The 22,938-nt window shown below is 57.0% G+C and overlaps 1 protein-coding gene across 3 annotated transcripts; it reads left to right on the top strand.

The window, feature by feature from the left end:
- Nucleotides 1-5,872: 5,872 nt before the first annotated feature.
- ACOT11 (acyl-CoA thioesterase 11) lies at nt 5,873-22,423 on the top strand. Of its 3 annotated transcripts, XM_066555742.1 has the most exons (18): nt 5,873-6,238; nt 10,317-10,392; nt 11,803-12,001; nt 13,400-13,469; nt 15,249-15,299; nt 16,272-16,332; nt 16,536-16,637; nt 16,896-17,031; nt 17,574-17,730; nt 18,106-18,225; nt 18,319-18,463; nt 19,372-19,427; nt 19,555-19,621; nt 19,707-19,790; nt 19,879-20,012; nt 21,608-21,739; nt 21,812-21,938; nt 22,029-22,423. In XM_066555742.1, the coding sequence occupies exons 1-18, from the start codon at nt 6,216-6,218 to the stop codon at nt 22,182-22,184; spliced, it is 1,896 nt and encodes a 631-aa protein (XP_066411839.1). In that variant the 5' UTR covers nt 5,873-6,215; the 3' UTR covers nt 22,185-22,423. The 3 variants fall into 3 exon arrangements, with proteins under 3 accessions (XP_066411839.1, XP_066411840.1, XP_066411841.1); XM_066555743.1 differs by lacking the exon at nt 15,249-15,299 and having other exon boundaries at nt 5,874-6,238; XM_066555744.1 differs by lacking the exon at nt 10,317-10,392 and having other exon boundaries at nt 5,876-6,238.
- Nucleotides 22,424-22,938: the final 515 nt, after the last annotated feature.

Below are 22,938 nucleotides of genomic sequence, written 5' to 3'. Positions count from 1 at the left end.
CATTTTTAAAATTTCCATCCCTATTTGTGCCCTGCACTTAGAAAGGTGCAGTAGCTCTAAAGGCTCCGTGAGCCCCCAAAGTGACATGGCCCCTATCCATAGTGGGTGAGTGGGCAGTGTGCTCTGGCAGATGGGCACCACTGCCATCCTGGCTGTACAGGCTGCATTCCTGCCTGGAACACAGCATCTCAGCCTGTTGCAGGACTGTCCTCCCACCAGGCACTGCTGCTGGCAGTTTGGATTTTGAACTTTAACTTTGACCAAGCTATAGGTTGTTTTATTTTCCATGTTGCTGCCAGCCTGGTATTCCCTTTTCCCACGGGAAAACCCAAACTCCATGATGACTGCTGGAGATGCTAATGTGGAGGACGGGAGAGGGGCTTCCATCCAACACACTCCCTGCACCCCTCCATTTCATAACCTCCCTGGACTGCCACGCAACCACTGAGAGCGGCTGGATTTGGTGCCTAAAATTCCCAATCTTCTAATAAGGCTTTTTTTCCCTCTAAACCTGAGAGAGCAGGAAGAACCCCCTCCTCGTCTGGGCGAGATTTCCACACCTCAGTGGCGGTGGCGAGCGCTCTGCACGGCTCGCATTCAAATGAACCCGGCGCAGGCAGCGCTGCCGGGGGGCTGCCACCCATCCCCACGCCCGCCGAGCCGCTCATGTTTTTGGGAAGGAGCATTTGCCTGCCGTGGGCTCGGGGTTTCTGCCTCTGGCCGGAGCTGCGGTGTTGGGGTTTCCTGTTTACCCGCGCAGCTGTGCCGGCGGTTGGAGGGAGCTCGGAGTTGGCCAAAACATCCCCAGTGCCAAAACATCCCCGGTGCCAAAACATCGCCGGTGCCAAAACATCCCCGGTGCCCTGAGCGGCTCCGGGGTGCAGAACCCCAACCAGCCTTTTGGCTTTTAATGTAGGCAGCAGCAGCGATCCGCTGGTAGAGGCTGCATGCGCATAATTAATTAAATTGCATAATTAATAACACTGCATTATTCATAAAGGCCTGGGGGCCGTCCCCACCATCACCCGGGGGCGAGTGCCACCCTGCCCCGGCAGCCCGGGACGCGGAGGCGAAGCCCGGCGCTGGCAGCACCCGAAGCCCCGCGGCCGCGGGCACGCGTGGGGGCGATGCCCTCCCCCAGGGCAGCGGGAGGGTGGGCACTGGGGCCGTGTCCCGATCCCGCTTTCTCTCCCGGTCCCGGTCCGGGTCCCTCCCCCCCTCAGCCCGAGTCCCCCCCGGGGGCCGCGCGGCGCCGCGCGGGCGGGGCGGGGCGCGGAAGGGGCTTCTTGAAACTGCCGCGCGCTGATTGGCCGAGCCTCGCTCCGCCCCGCCCCCTCCTCCTCACAGCCCCCCTCCCTCCCTTCCCTGCCGCCCTCTCCCCGCTCCGTGGGGGCCCGGGGGGTACCGGAGGGCGCCGTCCCCCCGCGGTGCCCGCCCCTGGCCGCGGGGACGGGCGGGGACGGGCGGGGCGGGTCGCGGCTGCGGGCCGGGACCGGGGCCGGGGCCGGGGCCGGGGCGGCCGCGGCCGCCGGGGGGGGCAGGGGGTGCGCGCCGCCGCTCGGAGCAACGGCGCCCCCTGGCGGCCCGCGGCGGCACCGGTACCGCTCGGACCCGCGGGCGTCCCGTGACCGTGTGTCCCCGTGTGTCCCCACCTTGTCCCTGTGTCCCCCTGTGTCCGTGTGTCCCCCCGTGTCCGTGTGTCCCCCTTTGTCCGAGTGTTCCCCTGTGTCTGTGTGTCCCCTCGTATCCTGTGTCCGTGTGTCCCCCCGTGTCTGTGTGTCCTCCTGTGTCCTGTGACCGTATGTCCCTCTCGTGTCCGTGTGTCCCCCTGTGTCCTGTGTCTGTGTGTCCCCCCGCGTCCAAGTGTCCCCCCATGTCCGTGTGTCTTCCCGTGTCCCTATGTCTCCCTGTGTTCTGTAGCCGTATGTCCTCCCGTGCCCATATGTCCCCCCGTGTCCGTGTGTCCTCCCGTGTCCCTGTGTCTCCCCGTGTCCTGTATCCATGTGTCCCCCCGTGTCCGTGTGTCCCCCCGTGTCTGTATGTCTCCCTGGGTCTGTGTGTCCCCCCATGTCCAAGTGTCCCCCCATGTCCTGTGTCTGAGTGTCCCCTGGGGGTGGCTGTGTCCCCCGTGTCCGTGTGTCCCCCGGGGGTCCCTGTCCCTGTGTACCCACGGGATCCTATGTCCCTGTGTCCAGGAATGTCCTGTGTCTCTGTCCCTGTGTACCCCCAGTGTCCTGTCCCCCTGTGCCCCCGGGTGTCCTGTGTCTGTGTAACCTCTCCAGATGTCCAAGTGTTCGTGGGCTGTCCTGGGAAGGCCCTGTCCTCATGTACCCTGAGTGCTCCTGTCCCCAGGGATTCCCTGGGACTCTGCCTGCTCTTGTGGACACCTGGAGCTATTCCTGTCCCCTTGCAGTCCCTGCCCACATGGGCCACCAGCACATCCCAAACCTTCTCCAGAAAGTCCTGCTTCCCCCTGGGCTTTTCCTGCTGCCCTGCAAGCACCAGGGAGCCCCTGGTGCTCCCCATCCCACCAGGGCTGGACTCTGCCTGGGTGTCCCATGCCATGTGCTGTCCTGTTCAAACAAACCTCATTGCTCTGAGCTTTGGTGTCTCAATTAAACCCAAATTAAACCCTGAGCCTGGCTCAGCCCCTGGCACACTGCCTCCCTCATCCTCTCCCTGGCAGGGTGGGCAAGCCGGCCTTGAAATTAAGTAAATACCAATGGAGGAGTTGAAAAATAGGTTACCTTGTAATTGATATTTTTTTTGCCTGCAGCTAAAGAAAAATTAGCCTCCCTGCTATCTTGTGCAGTGTGTTTGAGAATGTACTGGGGTGTGTAGTAGCTGAAGGGGTGGCATGACAGCTCCTTGGCCCAGCCTTTCCCACTGCCTCTCTTCTGAGATTGGCTTCTTTTTTTTGGTCCCTTTCCCCAGCAGTTAAACTCCAGGCTCTGCCAGGGAAATCTAAAGCTCTGATAGCTTGGAGGAGCCAAGAACAGGGCTCCTGGCAGAGCAATGCAGCCCTGAGCCCATGCCAGGAGCCGTGGGAGAGCCCTTCTCTGAGGGAGACCCAGGCTCGTGGGGTGCCACTTTATCACCCTGTCCTGTCACCCTGTGCCACTGCCTCTGTGCCAGCCAGAGCTGGGGAGCAGAGCCTGCCAGGATGAGAGGCTGGCACAGGGCAGGGCACCCCAGTGCTGTCCCTGAGCACTTGGAGGGCTCATCCTCCCTGGTCTCCCTTGTGCCCCTAGCCCAGGCTGTCCTCCCTCTGGTGCAGAGCTCCTGATGCAGCAGGATGTGAGAGTTTGATTTATGAAGTGCATTAATATCACTTTTTCTCCTCTTTTCCATAAACGAGCCATTTGTGTGGTGGTGCCTGTGTGCTGCCCTCCCTCCTTCCCATCGGTGCCCAGGTTTTGGGGGGCCTTTTCCAGGGAGAAGAGACCTTCAGCTCACCCACCCCTGCTACATGCTGGGGCCGTGGGGTCCCTGCACATCTCCTCTCAGGGGCTGTGGGTGCAGATTGTCAGGGCCTGTGGGTGATGACTGCACCCCATGGCTGGGAGTGGCATCCCTGCAGTTTGGGACACATTGAAAGCCTCTCCAAGCCCCTGTTGTGGTCTCCCCAACAGGAGACCAAGCCCCTGAAATCCTGTCCAAGCCCCTGTTGTGGTCTCCCCCAGCAGCACAGGAGAGCTGCTCAGGTTCCACTAACCCTGTTCCTAGTGTGGGTCCCACTCCTGCCCTCACAGGGTGCTGGGATTAGCTGTGGCTGCATCAGCAGCATCTCCAGCATCCCCTAAACATCTGACAAACCTACATTTCAACAAAGATCAACCTCATGCCACAGCCCCTTCCCCCCACTGCCGAGCCTCTGAGCACTTCATCCTCCCAACTACTCCAAGAAGCGATAAAAACCAATACGTCACTTTTTTCTTTTTCCCCCCCCTCTCAGCAGTAATTAATGGTTCAATTAACACTCACGACATCCAATTTCCATTGCTTTGCCTGAGCAGCCTCCTCTTACCGGGGCCTGGCTGCGAGCTCCGCGGCAAGCGGGGCTGGAAAGGGTGCAAAGGGTGAGCCGGGAGCCGCCGGCTGGAGCCGCCCATCTGGCCCGCATTTCTTCCGAAGCTGGAAACTTCTCCTCCTCCCGAGCAGCAGAGGCATATCCAACACTCTCCAACACGTTCCACAGCCTGCTCCGCTTTTGCTCGGGCTTGTTCACCGCGATGCGGCTCTCACAGCCCGGGCGCAACCCGGGCGCCATCGGCGCTCGCGGCCCGCGCGTTATTTACCCCGAACGATTTTCCAGTGTTTTAACACCAATCCCCGAGAAATTTTAGCCGTCCCAAGGAGAATAGCTGCTTGTAACCGGTTGCTAATTACAAGTATGAATGTCAATTAATTCATTTAGCTAATTATCCACTCTCTGAGCATCACGCACCAAAGAACTGTAAAAGACGGGCATATGGTGATGGATCAGAAGGAGGGAGCTGGAGCCGGCCGGGGCGAAGGGATGCAGGCAGCCCGAGAGCTCGGGAATTACAACATTATGCTAATTGGGCCTGGAAAACATCAGCCTCTCCTTGCAACTTTTGTTTGCAGGCTCGAGCGTGGGTCAAGCATTTGAAGTGTTTCTAATAGTGCTGTTCCCTCTGACTCTGGCGAGTGGGAAGAATCGTTTTCAGAAACCTTTTGATCCTAATCTCTGGCTGCAGAAACAAACAACCCTAAGGAGGGAGGGAGAGATCCCTGAAGATCTTCCTGGCCAGGGGCCTGCGTGCTAAAGGTGGGGAGATTTTTCTGGAGGATGCCTGCTGTGATCTGGTTTGCAGGGCACCTGGGCTGCTGCAAGTGGGTAGGAAACCATCCTTGTGGGAAATGTCTTATTTGCTGTCCCAAAAGTGAACGCTTTAAAGGAAGTGTTGTCTTCTGAAATTATGGAATTTAATCGCATCTGGGTGTGCAGAACCACCTGCAAGACATGGAAGGGCCTCTCTGTTCCTGCTCTTGGAATGAAGAGTGCAGATTTTCTCCAAGTAGCTGAGCAGAGAATGCTCAGCGGGGTTAAAGTCCTCAGGCAACAATCTTCTTCCAGAGAGACTCTCCATCACCATAATCGGATCAATCACCTGGTGCAATGCAGAGCTTCCTCCATCCCCCAAAGGCTCCAAACCCCCTCAGGGCGTCATCACCCTGAGCTGGGCCCCATCTCCACCCCTGCCCAGCCCAGCCCTTGCAGAGGTATCCTGGTGTCCCAGCTCCCCTCTGCCTGGGTCTGGCATTTTGATGAATATTTTCCACAACCAGCCTAAAATTTAGGTGGCTGAGGCAGGGGCTTTTGCCCTGTTTCAGTGCTTTGTTATTCTTATTTACCAAAAAAAGAGTGGGGCTTTATTTCCCGTTGAAATGGCTTAATTATTTCTCTGCTGGCTTTCCAGTGGCAATACTTGTGCTGCCGGTGCCTGCCAAGAGCTTTGATCAAACTCTTGTAGGCTGATGACCAAGAGTCACTTGTGAAAGTGTGTAAATCAAATACAAACAGAACAACACCTCCCCTAAACCCAACAGTCATCAATGCGGTGACACGGCAATTTGCATTTTATTTCCTTGTTAAAAAAAAAAAAGGAAAAAAAAAGTGGGGTTTGTGACAAGCCCTGTCAGAGGTACTTCAAAGGCAGCAGGGCCAGGGAGCAGCTGTGTATTGGATTGGCTTTGGAGAAGTTTGCCGAGGTTTTTCCGGACAGTGAGCTTGGTGTCGGCACCTGCGGCTCACACCGATATTTTCAGGTAAATCTAACTGAGTGCCCCTGGCTGGGGAGATGGGGGCAGAAGAGGATGACGAGTGGGCTGGGGAGGGGATGTCACCCCAGGAGCTGCTCCCTGGCGCGGCATGAAGGCGAGCATCATCACCCCGCTCCGCAGAGCTGCTGGCAGCGCGCCGGTGCCTCCCGCCGGCTCCGCAGCCAGCCCGACACATTCCCTGCTGCATCCAGAGCCAAGCTCCCGAGCGCCGGCCATTTTCCAGGCAGGCTCGGATCTGCCAAGCGCTACCTTAAGAAAAGTTGTGCCTGGCCATATTTGAGGAAGCGGGAGGGGGTGTGCGCTGGCCCCGGCCCAGGGCTCCGCGCCAGCCCGGCCTCGACGCCCGCGCCCGCAGGTGTCCGGACGCTTCTCCTCCGAGCCAGCCGTCGCCTCGACACCTCCCGCAAATGCTCAGCTTCTTCTGGCTGAGGTGAGGGCTGCGGGGAGCTGGGCACCGTGGGGATCAGGGAGGGAACGCCAGGGATGGGGGAGCGGAGCTGCTGGCGAGGCTTCTCCCGCCGCCGGCTTGTCCTGGCACGCATCGGCGCTGGGCGGCTCTTCCGGGGGAAGGATGTGGGGTGAAAGCCCCTTGTGACCCCCTGCTCACCCGGGTGATGCTGTCCTGCCTTTGGGGTTCGTAGCGAGCCGTGCTGCTGCTCCATCGTGCTGGGCACTGGCAGCTTGTCCATGGGGACGTGGCATCCTCGGGCTGCAGCGGGGACAGCGGGCCAGAACTGGGGACACCAACAACCCCCCAGATCCTTCTGGGTGTGACAGGAGCAGTGCTGGGGGCTTTGGCTTGAATCAGCTTCTTTTCACTTAAAAGTAGGGGCAGTTTGGGAAGCGTGGGCACGGGGTTGCTGGGAATGGTGGCGGCATGGGGAGGGCAGAGGGATGTGCTGGGGCTGGTGGGTGGCACGTTGCCATGGTGGTCTCCACCCCAGCAGCCTCAAATGAGGTGGTCTTGGCCACAGTAGGGACCACCACATCACCATGGTGTTCACCTGGGTGTTTCCTACTCCAGTGATCTCCGCCGTGGTGGCCCCCATTGCAGAGACCACACAGTAAAGACCACCAGGGTGTGGACCTTTGCACCAGCTTGGTCTCCACTATGGTGGTTTCCAGCTGTGGTGCTCTGAACGTGGTGGTATTGATGTTATGGCAGTCTCCTCCCTGGGAACGCCGTGGGTGGCAGGGCAAAGCTGCCTGGGCTGGGCGGTGCTGTTGGTGTCCCCATGCGTGTGAATTTTGGCCCTGGAGGTGTTTGCAGGTGCTCTGGGGTGGCATATGGCTCTGTTCCCCCCCTGCACTGGAGCCAGACCTTTGTCCCTTTGTCCCCTGGGACACTCCCTGGGGAACTTCGCCCCTGTGCTGGCAAACCAGCACCAGCCTTCCTGGGAGCCTCATGGGAGCTGCAAAGAGCACTCAGGCAGGGGTATGGATGGGGCTGTGGGCATGGCTGGGGCTGGGGGTGCTTCACCCTGTGCTGGGGAGGGCTGTGAGGGTGCTGGAGGTGTCCCCGCTGTGCTCACGCTGAGTGATGCTTTCCCATGGGTGATGGCTGGAAAACCATCAGCCCCTGGTGAGAGGAGTCATCCTGTGTCCCACTCTTGCCTTTGACCCTTGGTTTGCACTTTCCTGGCCCCGTGCCTTGCTTTGCTCCATGTACTCTAAGGAAACATGATGTGTGGTCCCAAAAATACCCATTGCAGTGTGTCCTGGCCTTTCTTCTGGGCTGGCCACCCTCCTGCACCACACTGCATGGAGCTGCTGTGTTTCCTCACCGTGCTGTGACCTGACAATTCAGTCCCCATCCTGAGGGTCCCATCCTGAGCAGCAGCTCTCATGCTGGGCACCCTGCTCCATCCTGGTGGGCATGGGGTGATGGGGCTGGGCTGTGCTGGGCATCTCCGATGCTGCTGGCTGGCACCAGGGCTTTGTGACTTCTGGCAGTGGGACTGGCAGGCCGGGTCTTGGGGCATGGACAGCCCTCACTGCCCTGTGGAGATGGCAGAATTTCCCAAAGTAGGTCAGGGTAATTTTTTAACGTGTGCAGATTTGCTTGTTACCATGGATATTGCTCAATTATACACCAATAATCCGCCATGTGAACTTCATTGTCGCAGCTTTCTTCCCCACCATCTCCCCCCTTTTTTTTTTCTTTAAATACTTCCAGGGAGGGGTCAGGTTACACCGAGGGGCTGGAGTGGGGATAGGAGACAGAGCCTGGTGAGGGAAAATGGGAATTAGGTATTTGAGAGGTGGCAGTGGTTGGTGAGAGAGCTCTGAGGGCAGCCTGGGGTGGCTCAAGGAGTGAGGCTGCCCTGCTCTGCCCAGACACCCCCACCAAAGCCCAGCACTTGGGACCCCCACCCCAGTTTCACCCTTGCCTCTCCCTCTCATCCACTGTCTTGGGGGTGGCTGAAGCAAACCCTGCTGTCAGTGGGCTCAAGATTTGGGGGAAGAGCTGTTCTCCTGCATCTCTGCCCAGCACCATCCCGGGGAGCTGTGGCACCCACGAGGGTTTGCTGTGGAGGTTTGTGCACAGTGGTGCTCCCCTGCTGATTTCTGAAGAGGCCAGCTCTGAATTTCACAGCAGAAACGTTCCCTGGAGCTTGTGGGTGTTTTGATGCTGTGGGACACCCCTGTGCCAGGGTATAGGAGAGGTGTGGGGTGCTGTGGGGTCCCTCTCCCCAGTATTTGCAGGGTTGTTGGTGTGTTTGTTTTCCTCTCTGTGTCTTCCCTGGTTTGCTCTGTGGGCTCCTTACGCCTTCAGCAGCACAGGAAGTGAGCGTGGCAGGAGGCAAGAAAAATATTCTGCTGGAAGGGATTTTTTTTTTTTTTCCTAATGCAAACTTTTTTTTTTTTTTTTGGTAGAAGTGGGTCACTTGAGGGGTGACAGAGTAAGAGCATCATCGCCTGGGTACTGCATCCCGTTGCCATGGTGACCTGAGGGCTGCATCAGTCAACAGCTTTAAAAATGTGACAGTTGAGTGAGGCTGAAGATTTTAATGAGGACAGACACTTGCTGGCTTGGTTTCCATAACAAATACTCCACAAATACCCACCAGCTGGATGGCTGCAGGTCTCGGGGCGCTCCCCTTCCCCGGGCTGGGAGCGTGGGCTGGGGCTGCCTGGGAAGCAGCAGGGGGATGATGCAAAGCAGACAGCTCTGGCTGTTTTTCCCCCTCCTGCTAACGCAATCCAGGGACAAGGTGACACCATTGCCGAGCCAGCAGCAGGTTTGGGTTTCCAAGGAATGTCCCTCTGGAGCTGTTGGCTGGGGCTGTGGGGTGTAACAGGACCACCCCCAGCCACTGGCACCGCCTTGTGCCTGCATTGGGCAGCAAACCCATCCTGTTAAACAGGACAGTAACCCTTGCAGCGGGCTCCTGCAAGGGCAGGTGAGCCATCAGGAAGCTCCCAAACCTCAATAACAAGCCTGGAGAGGTCATGGGGCTAGGGAAAAGGTCATGGGGCTAGGGAAAAGGTCATGGGGCTGGGGAAAGCAAAACCCAGTGCTGCTGGGGCAGGGGTGGGAGGCTGCAAGAGGCTCCTGTTTGTGTCTTGTTTTGTACTGACCACATTGGGTGCACTCTGTGGGATGCTCCAGCTCCTGATGGTGCAGGAGGCAAATCTACACCTTCCACTTTTTTAACCCCGTGCCAAAATCAGTCAATTCGATACATTGGGAAAAGAGCTGCTACCTCCAGCAGCCTGGTTTTAGCTGCATGGGAGAGGGATGTGTGCTGGGAAGCTGGGGGTATGCCAAGGGCCTGGCACTCTTGCATTTAAAAGCAAATGTAAATATGAAGCCTCTTCCACTTTATTTTTTTTTTTTTATTCTGCAGCTCCCACACTGCCTTTCCTTGCAATGCCACCACGATGTCCAGCTTGGACACAGTCACTCTGCACATGGCCTGGGAGCCTGCAGGCACCCAAGGACACACGATGCCCTTGTGGAATGCCAGGGCTTGGCAGGCAGAGGGACTGGAGCAGGGCACAGCAGCACTGCTGGAGCCGGGTGCTTCCCATTTGCTGCCCCCAGTACCACCCATGGCAGCCTCAGCCCTGCCTGCTGCCAAAAATACGCTCCTGGCTGTCTTGTGACTGCAGCAGTGTCACTGCTCTGGCCAGGGGAGCTTCAAGGCACAGCCCTGTGTCACATGTAGCAGCATTGACACAGCATCACTGGCTGAGGGCTTGGCCACGGCCCTGCAACGTGTGCTTGGTCCAGCTCCCCGAAATAGCTGGGACTCTTTCATCTGGGCTGGTGAGCGTGGGACCTGACCCCCATGGAATGGCAGGCACCTGCCCCAGGTCTGCCCTTCTCCCTGTCAGCTCTGACAGCTCCCTGATAGGTGCTGGCGAGGGGTCAGTGGAGTGGGAGGGATTTCAGCATGGGATGTGGGGACAGGCTGTGACAGCCTGCCACACACTCTGCTGGGACACAGCCGCGCCATCTCTGCCAGTCCTGCCATAACCAGAGCCACTCTGCTCCTTTCCAGGTGTCTCTTAAAAATGGTCAAGGGGAATATTATAGTCCCTGAAGACATCTTGAGCTTCTGTTGCAATGGCCTCCAGGTACCCTTCGTGCCGTGCAACTAACCCATTGTGCCGCCAGCTACTAACCCAGGCCGTGCCAGGGGGATGCCACCCCGTGCCAGGAGCTGCACAGGCCTGGCTGCATCCTCTCCCAACACATCCCCACAGCCAGCAGCTTCTTCCCTAAGATTCAGGGCTGTCAAACGCCGGGAGAATGACCGGCGGGATGGCGGGCCAGGCTGTCTGCTCACGCTGCAGCAGGCAGCTTTGGAGCTCTTTGCATTGCTGGCTCGTCCCCCAGAGCCTGCTGGCTTCCCAAAATAGCTCTGTGCTACTCGTGGAGGCGCTTCTGCGTGCTGGGAAGCAGCCCGGGAGGTTCACACAGGGGTGTGGAGGCTTCTGGAGGGGCTCTGGTGGCCGGGGTGGGTCTCACTGTGGGATGGGGGATGCCACCTTTGCCATGGGCTCAGTGCGCTCGCTGTGTCCCTGCCCGGGCGAGGTTTGTGCCGTTCCCGTTCCCGGGATGTCGTGTACCAGTAGCTATGGAAACAGAGGTTAGACCCGCTGGAGGAAAATGCTATTCTGAGAGGCAGCGAGCTCAGGGTAGTCGGGAAAGCTTCATTTTCAGCATGAACCCATCTTTAAAGAATCCGGGCGAAGCAAAGGGCAGGGAAGCTGCTGCAGTGGGACTCCTGCAACAAGTGCTGAGAGCAGGAGCTGCAGCGGGAGCAGAAAGCGGAAGGAAGGGCTCTGACGAAGCCCAGACAGCTCCTCGTGTCTGCTCAGTTACTCACCAGGCTAACTGAGTTCAGCCCTTGTGTAACACGACTCACTTGACATCTCTCATCAGCTTTTTTCCCTGCCAGCACCACCTCAGCCTCCTCTGTCTCCCACCCTGCTTCCCAAGGGATGCCAGGGGAGCTGCTCTGTGCCCTGCAAATGGACAAGCCAGCAAGGAACATATTTCACTGCCCAAACAGCACCAAACTGAGGATGCTCCTCCTCTGCTGCTTGTACCACATAGTGCTTCCTTTGGTGAAATGGGGGTGTTGGTGGAAGGTGTGGAGCACTGTCCAGCCCCAGGAGAGCAAACCCACCCTGTGCTGCAGCACCCTAAAAATGAAGCTGTCAAGGAGAAAAATTCCTTCCCAGAAGAATGATTAACTTTGGGAGGGGTTTTTCGTGGATTTTGGGAGGAAGCAGTGGGGTTGGGTGATAAATGGCCTGAAAACCTGGAATAATCCCCTATGGAGCTTGTTTTAGAGGGATCATTTCCCTTTCAGCTGCAGGCACCTTGTCTCTGGCAAGGGCTGGGTGGGTTTGGTGGCATCCAGGCGTGTGCAGGGCTGGGGTTCTCCCAGCTCTGTGTGGGGAGTGTCATCACAGGTCACTGTTCCCTCAGGAGATTTGCTTCCCCTGGGGGTAAAACGGAGCTTTTGTGCCCCACAGGGCTCGACCTCTCCACCCCGTGCCCGGGAGCCAGGGGAGCGGGAGGAGGTGCCGGGGGCCATGGCGAGCCCCCCGGCTGCCCACAACCCCACTGAGGTGCAGATGAGCCAGCTGGTGCTGCCCTGCCACACCAACCACCGCGGAGAGCTCAGCACGGGCCAGCTGCTCAAATGGATCGACACGGCCGCCTGCCTCTCCGGTAAGCCATACTCTTCCTCCAGCAAGCCATCCTCTCCCTTTGGTAAGCCATCCCCTCCCTCTGGTAAGCCATCCTCTTCCTCCAGCAAGCCATCCTCTCCTCTGGTAAGCCATCCTCTCCCTTTGGTAAGCCATCCTGTTCCTCCTGTAAGCCATCCTCTTCCTCTGTTAAACCATCCTCTCCTCTGGTAAGCCATCCTCTTCCTCCTGTAAGCCATCCCCTTGTCCTGCTGGCTGCCCAGGAAGGCAGCAGGCAGGATGCACAGGAGCCAGCTCATGGGCAGCATCCCTGGCAGTCCAGCACCGTGTGTGCCTCAGAGTGACGCCAGCTGGGGACCCACGTCATGCCATTTTGCTGAGTAATTAGAGAGCAAAGAGAAGCAGGACAAGGAGGGGAGGAGACGTGCACTGCAGCATGCCTGCTGGCTTGGGGACAGATCAAAATCTGTGCCTGCTTCCTCTACAGTGCTGCCCTTTTCCTTGCCTGCTGTGCAAGAGCAGGCTGGTGGCACCTCTGAGCTGCAGCCAGAGTGGGCTGAGCTCCTCCACTCAGCAGGAAGCAATGGAGCTCACCAGCCAAGCATGGGGAGGTTATGGCAGGGGAACGGGTGCATTTCTGCATTTGGATGGGGTTCCCAGAGCAGTTTTGCAGTCTGAGGTTCCTGGAGTCCCAAGGGAAAGCTGTGCCGGCAGAGCAGCTTTGAAATATTTGCTGTGTATGGGGAGATGGAATCAGCTACTGGTGCATCTCCACAGCTGCAAGCTCATGGAAGGAAGGCAAACACCAGCACATCCTCCAAACCTTCAAACATCTGCAAACCCACGCTGCTGTGGGTGGAGAAACCCCAAATCCCACTCTGGTCTGGGATTCAAGGGGCTTCAGCAGGGAAAGGGACGCTGGCTGGGTGTCACCAGTGCCACCAGTCTGGGACTGTGACTGTGTTCACAGGGGTCTTAGGATGAGGGAAGAGATGAGGATCTGACTCTATGTTTCAGAAGGCTTGATTTATTATTTTATGACATATATTATATTAAAACTATACTAAAAGAATAGAAGAAAGGATTTCATTAGAAGGCTAGCTAAGAATAGAAAAAAAAAGAATGATAACAAAAGCTTGTGTCTCGGACAGAGAGTCTGAGCCAGCTGGGCTGCGATTGGCCATTAATTAGAAACAACCACATGAGACCAATCAAAGATCCACCTGTTGCATTCCACAGCAGCAGTTAACCATTGTTTACATTTTGTTCCTGAGGCCTCTTGGCTTCTCAGGAGGAAAAATCCTAAGGAAAGGGTTTTTCATAAAGTGTGCCTGTGACGTGGGGCAGAGGGTCCCTCGTGCCCCTCGCAGCCTCAGCACGCTGCTGCAGGTTGCTGATGCCGTTTGTTTTTCCCTTCCAGCCGAGAGACACGCCGGCTGCCCGTGCGTCACGGCTTCCATGGACGATATCTATTTTGAGCACACCATTAGGTAAATACCGGCATGCAGGCAAACACGGGGCTTTCCCTCTGCCCACTGCAACGTGGGCAGGGGCTGGAGCTGGAGCAGGGAGCAGCGTGCCCGGGAGAGGAGGAGGAGGAGGTGCAGGGGCAGTGCCAGGCTGGCAGGGCAGCCAGGGACTGAGGCTGCAGGGCTGCTGTCTGCTCTGATTTATCCGCCGTCTGCTCGCCTGGGGAGCTCCTGCTGCGCTGGCTTCCCGGTATTTCCCCCAACGCCAGCTCCTCCCTGGCTTTGTTCAGGAAGCAGCTCTGATTTAGTGCTCTGGAAAGCTGGAATCTTGCAGATCGTGCCTCTGGAGTGGCCGTGTGGGTGGCAGAGGCGTGGAGGGGCTCACCCACCCAGCGGGTGCTCCCGGCTTTGTGGGATGTGTCAGGCTGGGCAGTGCCTGCTCAAAATTCCATTCCTGGCTGGTCCTGGCATCCCCTGGGTGCTGCCCCACAGAGCTGCCCCCTCTGATTCATGCAGCCCTTGGGATGTGGTGTTTCAGGGGACAGGGATGAGAGGGGACAAAAATCCTCCCAGGGTTCTGCCCTCATCCTCCACAGTCTCCCAGTACTGAGAGCATTCCCACCCAGCATTCCCAAAGCAGTCTCCTCCTTTTGTACCCCCAGTAAGCCCAGGTACTGCCACCCACCTTTACTCATCTCTCAGAGCCCCCACACCCACTGTGCCTGTCTGAACCACCTGGGTACCATTCCAGGGGGCTCCCTGGGGGTTTGCCATGCAATACAGGATCCGTGTGATATAGGATCCGTGCTGCCCAGCAGTTCCTGCCTTGCCATATGGGATCCATGCAGTGCAGGATCCATGCTGCCCAGCCACTCCCTGCTGTGCAGGCGCCAGTGTGGGTACCCAGGGCTGGCACTGGGGTCCCTGGCTGTCAGCTCATTTGTTTGGCACTGAGAGGCCTCACTCAGTCTTGGGTTTTACTGTCATTCCCAGGAAATGCTGAGCTCACACTTTTGCCCTCCCACATGAGGTGCCCCTTGCCCTGGGGGTCAGCTCCATGAGAAATCCACAGTGTGGGGATGTGGTGCAGCCACGGTGCCACCTCCTGCTGGCAGAGGTGGCACCACTGGGGTTGATACCCTGCTCCTGGGGCAACTTTTCCCCATGGGCTTCAGGAGCAGGGAAGAACAGCCCCGAGCCCACTCCACAGCATTACATCTAGCCCTGCAAAGCATTTGTCCCTCCTTGGGGGTGAGCTGGGCACTGCTCCAAGGGGGCAGGGAATATGTGCTGCTCCTGGCTCAGATCCCACCTGCTGTGGTCCAGCTCAAGGCTCTGAGCAAGGGGCCTGGCAGGGATTTCCTGCAGAGCTGTTGGAAGGTGGAGGAGTTTTGTGTCAGATCTCCTTCCTGGCTGTTTGTGCCTTCTGCTGCCCTTGTGCTGTGGGGGAGAGGCAGGGAGGAGACCCCAAATTATCACTGGCTTAAAACTCACTGGCTGGGCAGCAGATTGTCCCCATCCCTGTGCCCTGCTGTGTGGAAGTGCAGCCTCTGGGGAGGATCACACGTACCCTTGAGTGGGGCTTTGTGTGGCATTTATGGCACTGGCCTCCAGTGTTTGATAAGGACAGAGAAGATAAAGTCCTTTCAGGGCTATATATAGACATGTGGGGCTGCCAGCCTGCCTGCCTGGCCCCTTGCCCTTGCATGCCCCTCACCACAAACCCATCCAGAGCATCCACCTGGCTGCTTCCATGGCCTCTAACCCTGTCCCCTCGTTTGCTGTCTCTCTTTGCCCCAGCCAGCCGTCTGCCAGCCCTGCTGGGCAGCGGGACGGGAGGAGCGCGCTCGGGTATGGACGTGTTTGGCCCTAGAGCAGCCAGCCTAGCACAGTGCTGCCGTGAGTTGGGAGCCTTAACCCCACTGACCAGGCATGGCATGTCAACAGGGGCTGCTCACCTAACCCTGCTAACCTTCTGGCATGTCAGGGTCCGTGCCAGGGGACGGCCAGAGGCACCAGCTCCTGCCATTCCTGCTCCAGCCAGAGCCAACGTGCAGAGTGTGACATTTACAGAGCTCATTTGGAGCCTGAAGGCACGTGTGAGGGCACAGGGTTTGGAGAAGTGGTGGTTACAGGGTTTATTTTTCCACTGAGTTTCCTAGCACTGGCCTCTTTTGGGGAATGAGGAATATTCCTGATTTAAACATGTTATTTGGTAAAGACTGCTGTCGGCGTCACTAAAACATTTAATTTGCTCATTCCGTGGGTACCAGTCTGGAGTAGCTCAGGCTGCAGGGTCTGTGTGTGCACCCTGAAGCCTGCTGAAGGCACAGAGGAGAGCAGCAGCTTGCTGCCAGCAAATGTTTCATTTCAGAGATGGTGCAAAATGCCCCTGGCTGGGCCCTGCCTCCTGCCACCTCCCATTATCCCAAGGTATCCATTGCTTGTGGGGAGGCCCCGTGGCTGGTCCTATGTGCAGGACAGTGGATGTGAGGCTGGAGGAGCCGTTTGCTCTGGCAGGAACGTGCATGCCCACATGGGCAGGGGTGCCAAGCAAGCCTTGGGCACCTCTGCCCCCCTCGGGTGTCCTGGCAGTACCCAGACCTGGGGACCCACTTGCACACAGCTGCTCAGGGCTGACATCTCACTGCTCTCACGTCTCGGGGGTGGCTGTCTCCGTGTCCTGCTGGCCATCTGGCATGTCCCACAGTCCCAGGGAGCCTCACCACAGTGGGCAGTGAGCTGGAATGCCATGGCACCTCAGAGGGAGCTGCTTGGTTGCCCCAGTAACCCCAGACCCTTTCTCCTCTTCCTGTTTTTCAGCGTCGGGCAAGTTGTCAACATCAAAGCCAAAGTGAACCGAGCCTTTAACTCCAGCATGGAGGTTGGTGTGTGCCCCTGCCCCTGTCCCCCTTGCTGTGTGCCCGTCCCCACCAGCCACATGGCCAAATCCCCAAATCCTCCCACAATTCCCAGCTTTAATCCCATTGTTCATCGTTTTTGGCTGGCTCTGGCCAGGGGTGCGTGGTGGGATGTGGGTTCCTGGGGAGAAGAGCCAGCTCTCAGGGGTGCTTTGCCCTCTCCCAGGTGGGCATCCAGGTGAGCTATGAAGACCTGTGCAGCGGGAAGCACTGCAGCATCTGCAGGGCGTACGCCACCTTCGTGGCACAGGGCCCCTTGGGCAGCAAGGTGAGCAGTGGCTGGTGCCTGGGGGGACTCTGTAGCCTGCCTCAAACAGAGGCAGTAGGGAAATGGCCTCTGTGAGGGCTGGGCTGGGCTCAGCTTTCCATCAGGGCAGCTGCTGTTTCTTCATGGGTCAGTGATGCCCTGTCCCGTGCTTGGGGGATGGACAGTGGGTGGCTCTGGGCCTTGCTCTGGGCATGGAGGGCACCTGCTCGCTGCTGCTCGTCCCCCAGCAGGGCTGCACCCTGCCCCATCCCTCTGCAGGTGAGGCTGGAGCCGCTGATCCCGCAGACAGAGGAGGAGAAGATCGAGTACAGCATCGCTGCCGAGCGCCGCCGCATGCGCCTGGTGCACAAGGACACCCTCAAGGATCTGCTCACCAGCAGCCCCCAGGAAACTGGTACCGTGCCCTGTTTGCTTCCAAAATATCCCTGATGCCCACTGGTGACATCCCACTTCCTCAGCAGGGTGCTGGGGTGATCACCACACAGAGGTTTGGGAATGTCACGACGGGGTAGGGACCAGCCCCACCGTCCCAGACTGCCAGGCCTGGAGGTTTTGGGGTGCTGATGCAGTGGGAGGGCAGCTGTGGGGAGAGGGACTCGCTGCTCTTTCCAAGGAAAAAAAGGGACTTTTTATTTTCTGACTCCAATATTTACAGATTTTCAAAAGTGACAGTGGATTGGAGGGTGAAAGTGCCACCTCTCCAATGACACTGGACAAACAAGCAGTCCATCAAATTTCTCCTACCTCATAAAAGAATGCAAAAACAATAAGTTATTTACATAAAGCGTGTGAGAAGGCTCGTTACAAGAATGTAAACATCAGAAGGCTTAGAAAAACTTAAAAAAATCAGGGTGAGAGACAAGGGCTGTTGGGGTGATGGGAGAGGGGTCCCAGTGGCTGTACAACACCCTGAACCCTGCCTTTCCCCCGTGGCAGAGCTGGAGACGCGGGACGGCAGCGGGGCGGTGCCGGCGGAAAGGACGCGCGTGGAGAGTGTGGAGCTGGTGCTGCCTCCCCATGCCAACCACCAGGGCAACACCTTCGGGGGGCAGATCATGGCCTGGATGGAGAATGTGGCCACCATCGCAGCCAGGTGACCTGACAAGGGGATCAGAGGGACCCAAAGTAGATGTTTGCTCCAGCAAAGCACAGCCGTTAGCCCAGATGGAGCCAGGACAGGGAGGGGACACCAGTGGCTGGGTCTGGCCACAGCTGGACTCAGGGATAGTGCCCAGCACGTCACCCTTGTGTGACACTGCACAGGGAGTCCCACGGGTGTGTGGTGCTGAGGCGCCCCAGGGAAAGGTTCACACTCATTGCAGTTCACACTCATTGTTCCTTCTCACGGCTGGCTTTGGCCGTTGGGATCCAGAGGTGACATTATTTGGGCTCTCCTTGTCTCTGGCTGGGTCGGGGAGGGTGCCATGGTGTGGGGCCTTAGCCAGGGGGGTGACACCTGTCCCCACAGCCGTCTGTGCCACGCCCACCCCACGCTGAGGGCCATCGAGATGTTCCACTTTCGAGGACCGTCGCAAGTTGGGGACCGCCTGGTGCTCAAAGCCATCGTCAACAACGCCTTCAAGAACAGGTGGGTGCCAGTGGAGGGGGTGCCCTTCCCGCCCTCCCCACGGCCCTCTGCTCCCTCATCCCTCTGCTCCCTCATCCCCCTTCTTTCTGGCAGCATGGAGGTGGGGGTGAGCGCCGAGGCCTACGGGCAGGAGATGTCTGTGAGCCGCAGGCACATCAACAGCGCCTTCATGACCTTCGTGGTGCTGGACCAGCAGGGCCAGCCCCGCACGCTGCCCATGGTGGCACCCGAGCCAGGGGTAAGCACCATCCCCAGCCTGGTGGCAATGGGGAAAAATCCCACTCAGACCCCAAGGGCTCTTGGATTCGCGGCAAAACAAATGGAGTTTTGTGATGGTGGGAATGCAGTTGCCCAATAGCAATCAAATTGAGTTGATTGCTTGGTGTCACTAATTAAATAAACTACTTGCCAGAGCAGAGAGGGAGGTGTATTAGCCATGCAATGCTTAGCAGAGTATTGCCTGCAAATTCCAGCTCATCTTTTCTATAATTTAGGGGAAGGAATGTTGAGGTGGTTTTGTACCTTTCAAAGCATCCTAATCCATAATTTGCTGGGATCCAAATATTTAGGGAAATCTGTCACATGAGCACAGTGGCAAAGCAAACACTCGGGCATCTCAGCTTCTTCTGGGCTGTTCCTTGTCCAGCTCCCTGATTTTTTGATGCCTTAAAACTAGGATCTCCTACTATGATGGAAATCATCTCATGGCCAAAGTTGGGCTCCCTGAAACCTCCTCTCATCCACTTTAAAACACCACACAATCACTTTCTTAAAAATAAGCTGCTTTTTTTGGCTTTTATTTCCCCAGGAGAGGACATTTGCAGGTGCTAGGGTACCTAGCAGTTTTTGTTTCAGGGGGCTTGTTCAGGTTTGCAGCTACAACAAGGGTTTTCCCTAATGTGCCAGTGCCCATCACTTGATCAGAGCCTGGTGACAATGCTGAAATAAATCACAATTAATCACTGACCATCACTGCAGTGTGGCCAGGGTGGCAGCTGGCAAGCAAGGGGGCTTCACCTTTCAGCCCTTCCCTGCTGAGTGTTTTTCCCACTCCAAAAAAGGCGTGGTGGGTTTTTTTTGTTTTTTTTTTTTTTTTCCTCCATCCTCCTTTTCCTATTAACTTAATTGCCTTTTCCCATTTATCAGGATGGAGAAAGGAGGTACAGAGAAGCCAGTGCTAGGAAAAAAATTCGGCTGGACCGGTGAGCAGCAAAACGAGTGGGCTGTGGGGATGGAGGAAGGAGGAAAGGGGGGCTCAGCACTGGGGGGCAGGGACAGTCTGGGGGTGCTTTGTGTCCCCTCACAAGGGAAGCTGTTCCTTTGCTGCAGAAAATACCTCGTCTCCTGCAAACAGACTGAGGTGCCGCTCTCCGTGCCCTGGGACCAAAGCAACAAGGTAGGATGATCCCCCGTGGCAGCTGCTGCCTCCTGTTCCTCCTCCTGCTCCCCGTCCTGCCCCTGACATGCTGCCCCTGCCCCAGGTTTATCTGAGCTACAACAACGTCTCTGCGCTGAAGATGCTCGTGGCCAAAGCGAACTGGGCACTCGCCAGAGAGAAGGAAAAGGTACTAAGCCCTGTCCCCTCTCCCTCCGCCCCAAAGCACGGCCAATCCAGGTGGGAACAAGTCCCAGCTGTGCCCTGTGCTCCCCCAGGTGCGGATGTACACGCTGGAGGAGGACAGGTTCCTGTCCTTCCGCATCGAGATGTCCGTCTGCATCCCGGCCAGCCGCGCCTTCTCCCTGCTCTCCAACCTGCGGCGCCGGCACGAGTGGGACAGCCACTACGTGTGAGTGCTGCAGCCTCCCCAAAATCACACCCCTCTCCGAGTTTAGTTGTTAATTGCTGCCCCAAGATGTCTCTGTTTCGGCCCATGCATCCAAAGAATGAATCAGAGCTCTTCACTTTTTGGTCTTGAAGTTGTTTATTAATTCTTATCTATAAAATTTTCTTTCTGCCCAGCCGAGATCTGCTCAACCAGGCAGCCACAGGCACTCTGACCGCCCTGAGGCGGTGTTGTCTTTTTAGACTACAAACTACGTATAACATATTTACACTTAATTCCCAATACCTATCACCTATGTTAGACAGTGAATTTCTATTCTAAACCAATCCCAAAGTGCCAACATCACAGCAGAAGATAGAGACTAAGAAGAAGAAGAAGAAGAAGAAGAAGAAGAAAGGCTAGATATGCCCTAGTTCCTCCATCTTGTCCCCAAAACCCCCATTCCAAAAATCCTAAAATCTACATTTTCACCCTGTGATAATTTTATTATTATACTATTTAAACTTCTGTGACTTTCAGGTCCTCATACAAAGCTGGTAACTTGCTCCAGGGGTCACAATCAAACCCACAGGTGCTCTGGGCAGCATGCCAGGGTCTCTGAGTCCCCCGGTGGAGTCCTTGGCAACTCTGGGCACCTGGAGGGATGTGCTGAGTTCCGATACACCCTCAGGCTTAAGCCTTGTGGTTAAGCATCCCTTTGGGCTTTCCCGGCAGCCAGTGTGTTGCCTTGTGTCTTGGTTTGGAAAGCCAGGTGTCTGCTAAGGAAGGCAGGAGTCTCTCCTGAAAAGGAGAATGTAAACCCTCCCCACCCCTCTGAATTGCTGTAAATTTTAAATCAAGGAGCTGTCAGGCAAAAAATATGGGAGCAGAAAATAACAGGTCTTTAATAGGGAAGAAAATAAAAGGATAAAATAAACAATGCAGCACACTAGAACAACACTGACAGAGTCAGAACTCAACCTGACACGCTGTGGGTCAGGGTGTTGGTAGCAGTCCAATTGGAAATGTGGCTGCAGCCTTCCTGGAGTGTCAGGTGTGGTTCTGGTGGAGCAGGGATCCTGTAGAAAAGGTATAGTCTTCTTCTGAAGATCCAGTGGAAGAAGAGGCAGCTGCTGTTTCTCTGGGAAAATCCAGTGGAGAAGCTGTGCTGGTATTCCAGAATCTCCAGATTATACCTGAGTAGCAATTCTTGGCTCCTCCCTCTGGGCAGAACATCTCCCAATGGGATGCTGTAGTTCTTATCAGCCATGCAGTGACATTCAATAACTGTTATCAGCAGATGTCCCCTCCCAAGGGAGGAGTGATTGTGGAAGAGATAAGGACAAACTGCCCACATGACAAAAGACAATTGCCATACAACAGATGGTCATAGAATCCATCTTGCCTTGCAATCTGGAACACCTTGCTTGCTCCTGGAGACCCCTCACACGGTGTGTCCCTGTCCTGGCTCCATCTGGGCTGATGGCCACGCTTTGCTGGAGCAAACATCTATTTTGGGTCCCCCCAAATATTTTGGGTGTGGTGGTGGGCTGTAAATGTGTAAGGCTCAGATTTAGGGGCACAGCAGAGTTTCTGTGACCGGTCCCCTTCCCTTCCAGGAGTGCTGAGCTTGTCCAGAAGGTCGATGACGACGACATGATCTACCACGTGGTGAGCCAGAAGCTCAGGGACGAGAACAAGCCGCAGGACTTCGTTATCCTGGCGTCCCGGCGGAAGCCCTGCAGCAAGGGGTGAGTGCCCAGCCCGAGCCCTGCTCCCTGCCACGCAGGCTGTGCCAGCTGACCGGGCTCTCTCGTCCCCAGGGACCCCTACGTGGTGGCCTTTCGCTCGGTGACGCTGCCCACCCACCCTGCCAGGGCCGAGTTCACGCGCGGGGAGACGCTCTGCTCCGGCTTCTGCATCTGGCCAGAGTCACAGGAGATGAGCAAGGTAGGAGATGCTGTGGCTGTGCTCCCACAGCCCCTGGGGGAGGCTCCTCCCTCCCCTGTGGCCCTGCTGACCTCGCCCTGTGCCTCGCAGGTGGCTTATTACAACCAGGCCATGCCGGGGTACCTCACCTACGTCACCACCAACGTGGCGGGGCTGTCCTCCGACATCTGCTCCACCTTCGAAGCCTGTGAGAAGTTCCTGCTGAAGAATAAGGAGGACCTGATCTCACGGCTGCAGGACTTCTAGAGCCACGGCCCCCTGCGGACAGACGGACAGACAGATGAGGGGACACTTCTGTGGCGGAAGGGAACATGGGACGGTGACACCCAGACCTCCCTGGGGGCTTTGGTCCCAGGGGCTGGGGTGGAGGGGCATTACTGTACCACCTCATCCCTTGCACTGATGTGTCACACCTCTTCTTTCTTTTTTATTATTTTATTTAGAAATTTTATAAGCTGATGTACAGGACTTGGTTTTCTAGTTCACTTAATGCTACTTGAATCTTTATATGATCCAAAATCTTCCCAAACCAGATTATTTTTTTCACTAGTTCTCAGTGGGGCATAACTGGTTCCTTTTGAGGCAGCGAAGGGAGAGAGGGGGCAGTGATGTGGGGTGGGTGCTGTGCTCCTCCCTGGTGCCTCCCTGGTGTAGGGGTGGCTGGTGGAACATCCCACTCTCCCCAGTGCTGCTCCTTTTCCTGGGCAGGGCTGGCAAACATCCCACCCCAGAAGCAGCAATAGGAGTGTTTTAGGACGGACATCCCTATCTGCTCTGGGTGAGTGTCTGCTCCAGGGGCTTGCTGTGCTTGGTGAGCTTGGAGCAGGGGTCCTGCACCCACGGCTCACCTGGGCTCAGGTGGAGCTGGGGTCCTTTGAGGCAGGACTGTGCTGCAGGAAAGGGGTGGTGCTCCCTGAAAGTGGCTTTTGGGGACTGCCTGGAGGTGTGGCTCTCATGTCTGGGACGGCCCTCGTTGTCCCCCTCTGCTGGGTGCACCAAC

This window comes from Molothrus aeneus, chromosome 9 (genome assembly GCF_037042795.1).
Source record: "Molothrus aeneus isolate 106 chromosome 9, BPBGC_Maene_1.0, whole genome shotgun sequence".
NCBI lineage: Eukaryota > Metazoa > Chordata > Aves > Passeriformes > Icteridae > Molothrus > Molothrus aeneus.
Note: the sequence above shows the minus strand (reverse complement) of the source record. Positions and strands in the feature narration are given on the sequence as shown.

Excerpts from the sequence above, each read along its gene's own strand:
- ACOT11 (XM_066555742.1), top strand. The coding sequence starts at position 6,216 with ATGCTCAGCTTCTTCTGGCTGAG. Across the intron at positions 15,300-16,271 it reads GACGGGAGGAGCGCGCTCGG|CGTCGGGCAAGTTGTCAACA; the intron begins GTATGGACGTGT and ends CCTGTTTTTCAG. Across the intron at positions 18,464-19,371 it reads TGGTGGCACCCGAGCCAGGG|GATGGAGAAAGGAGGTACAG; the intron begins GTAAGCACCATC and ends CCCATTTATCAG.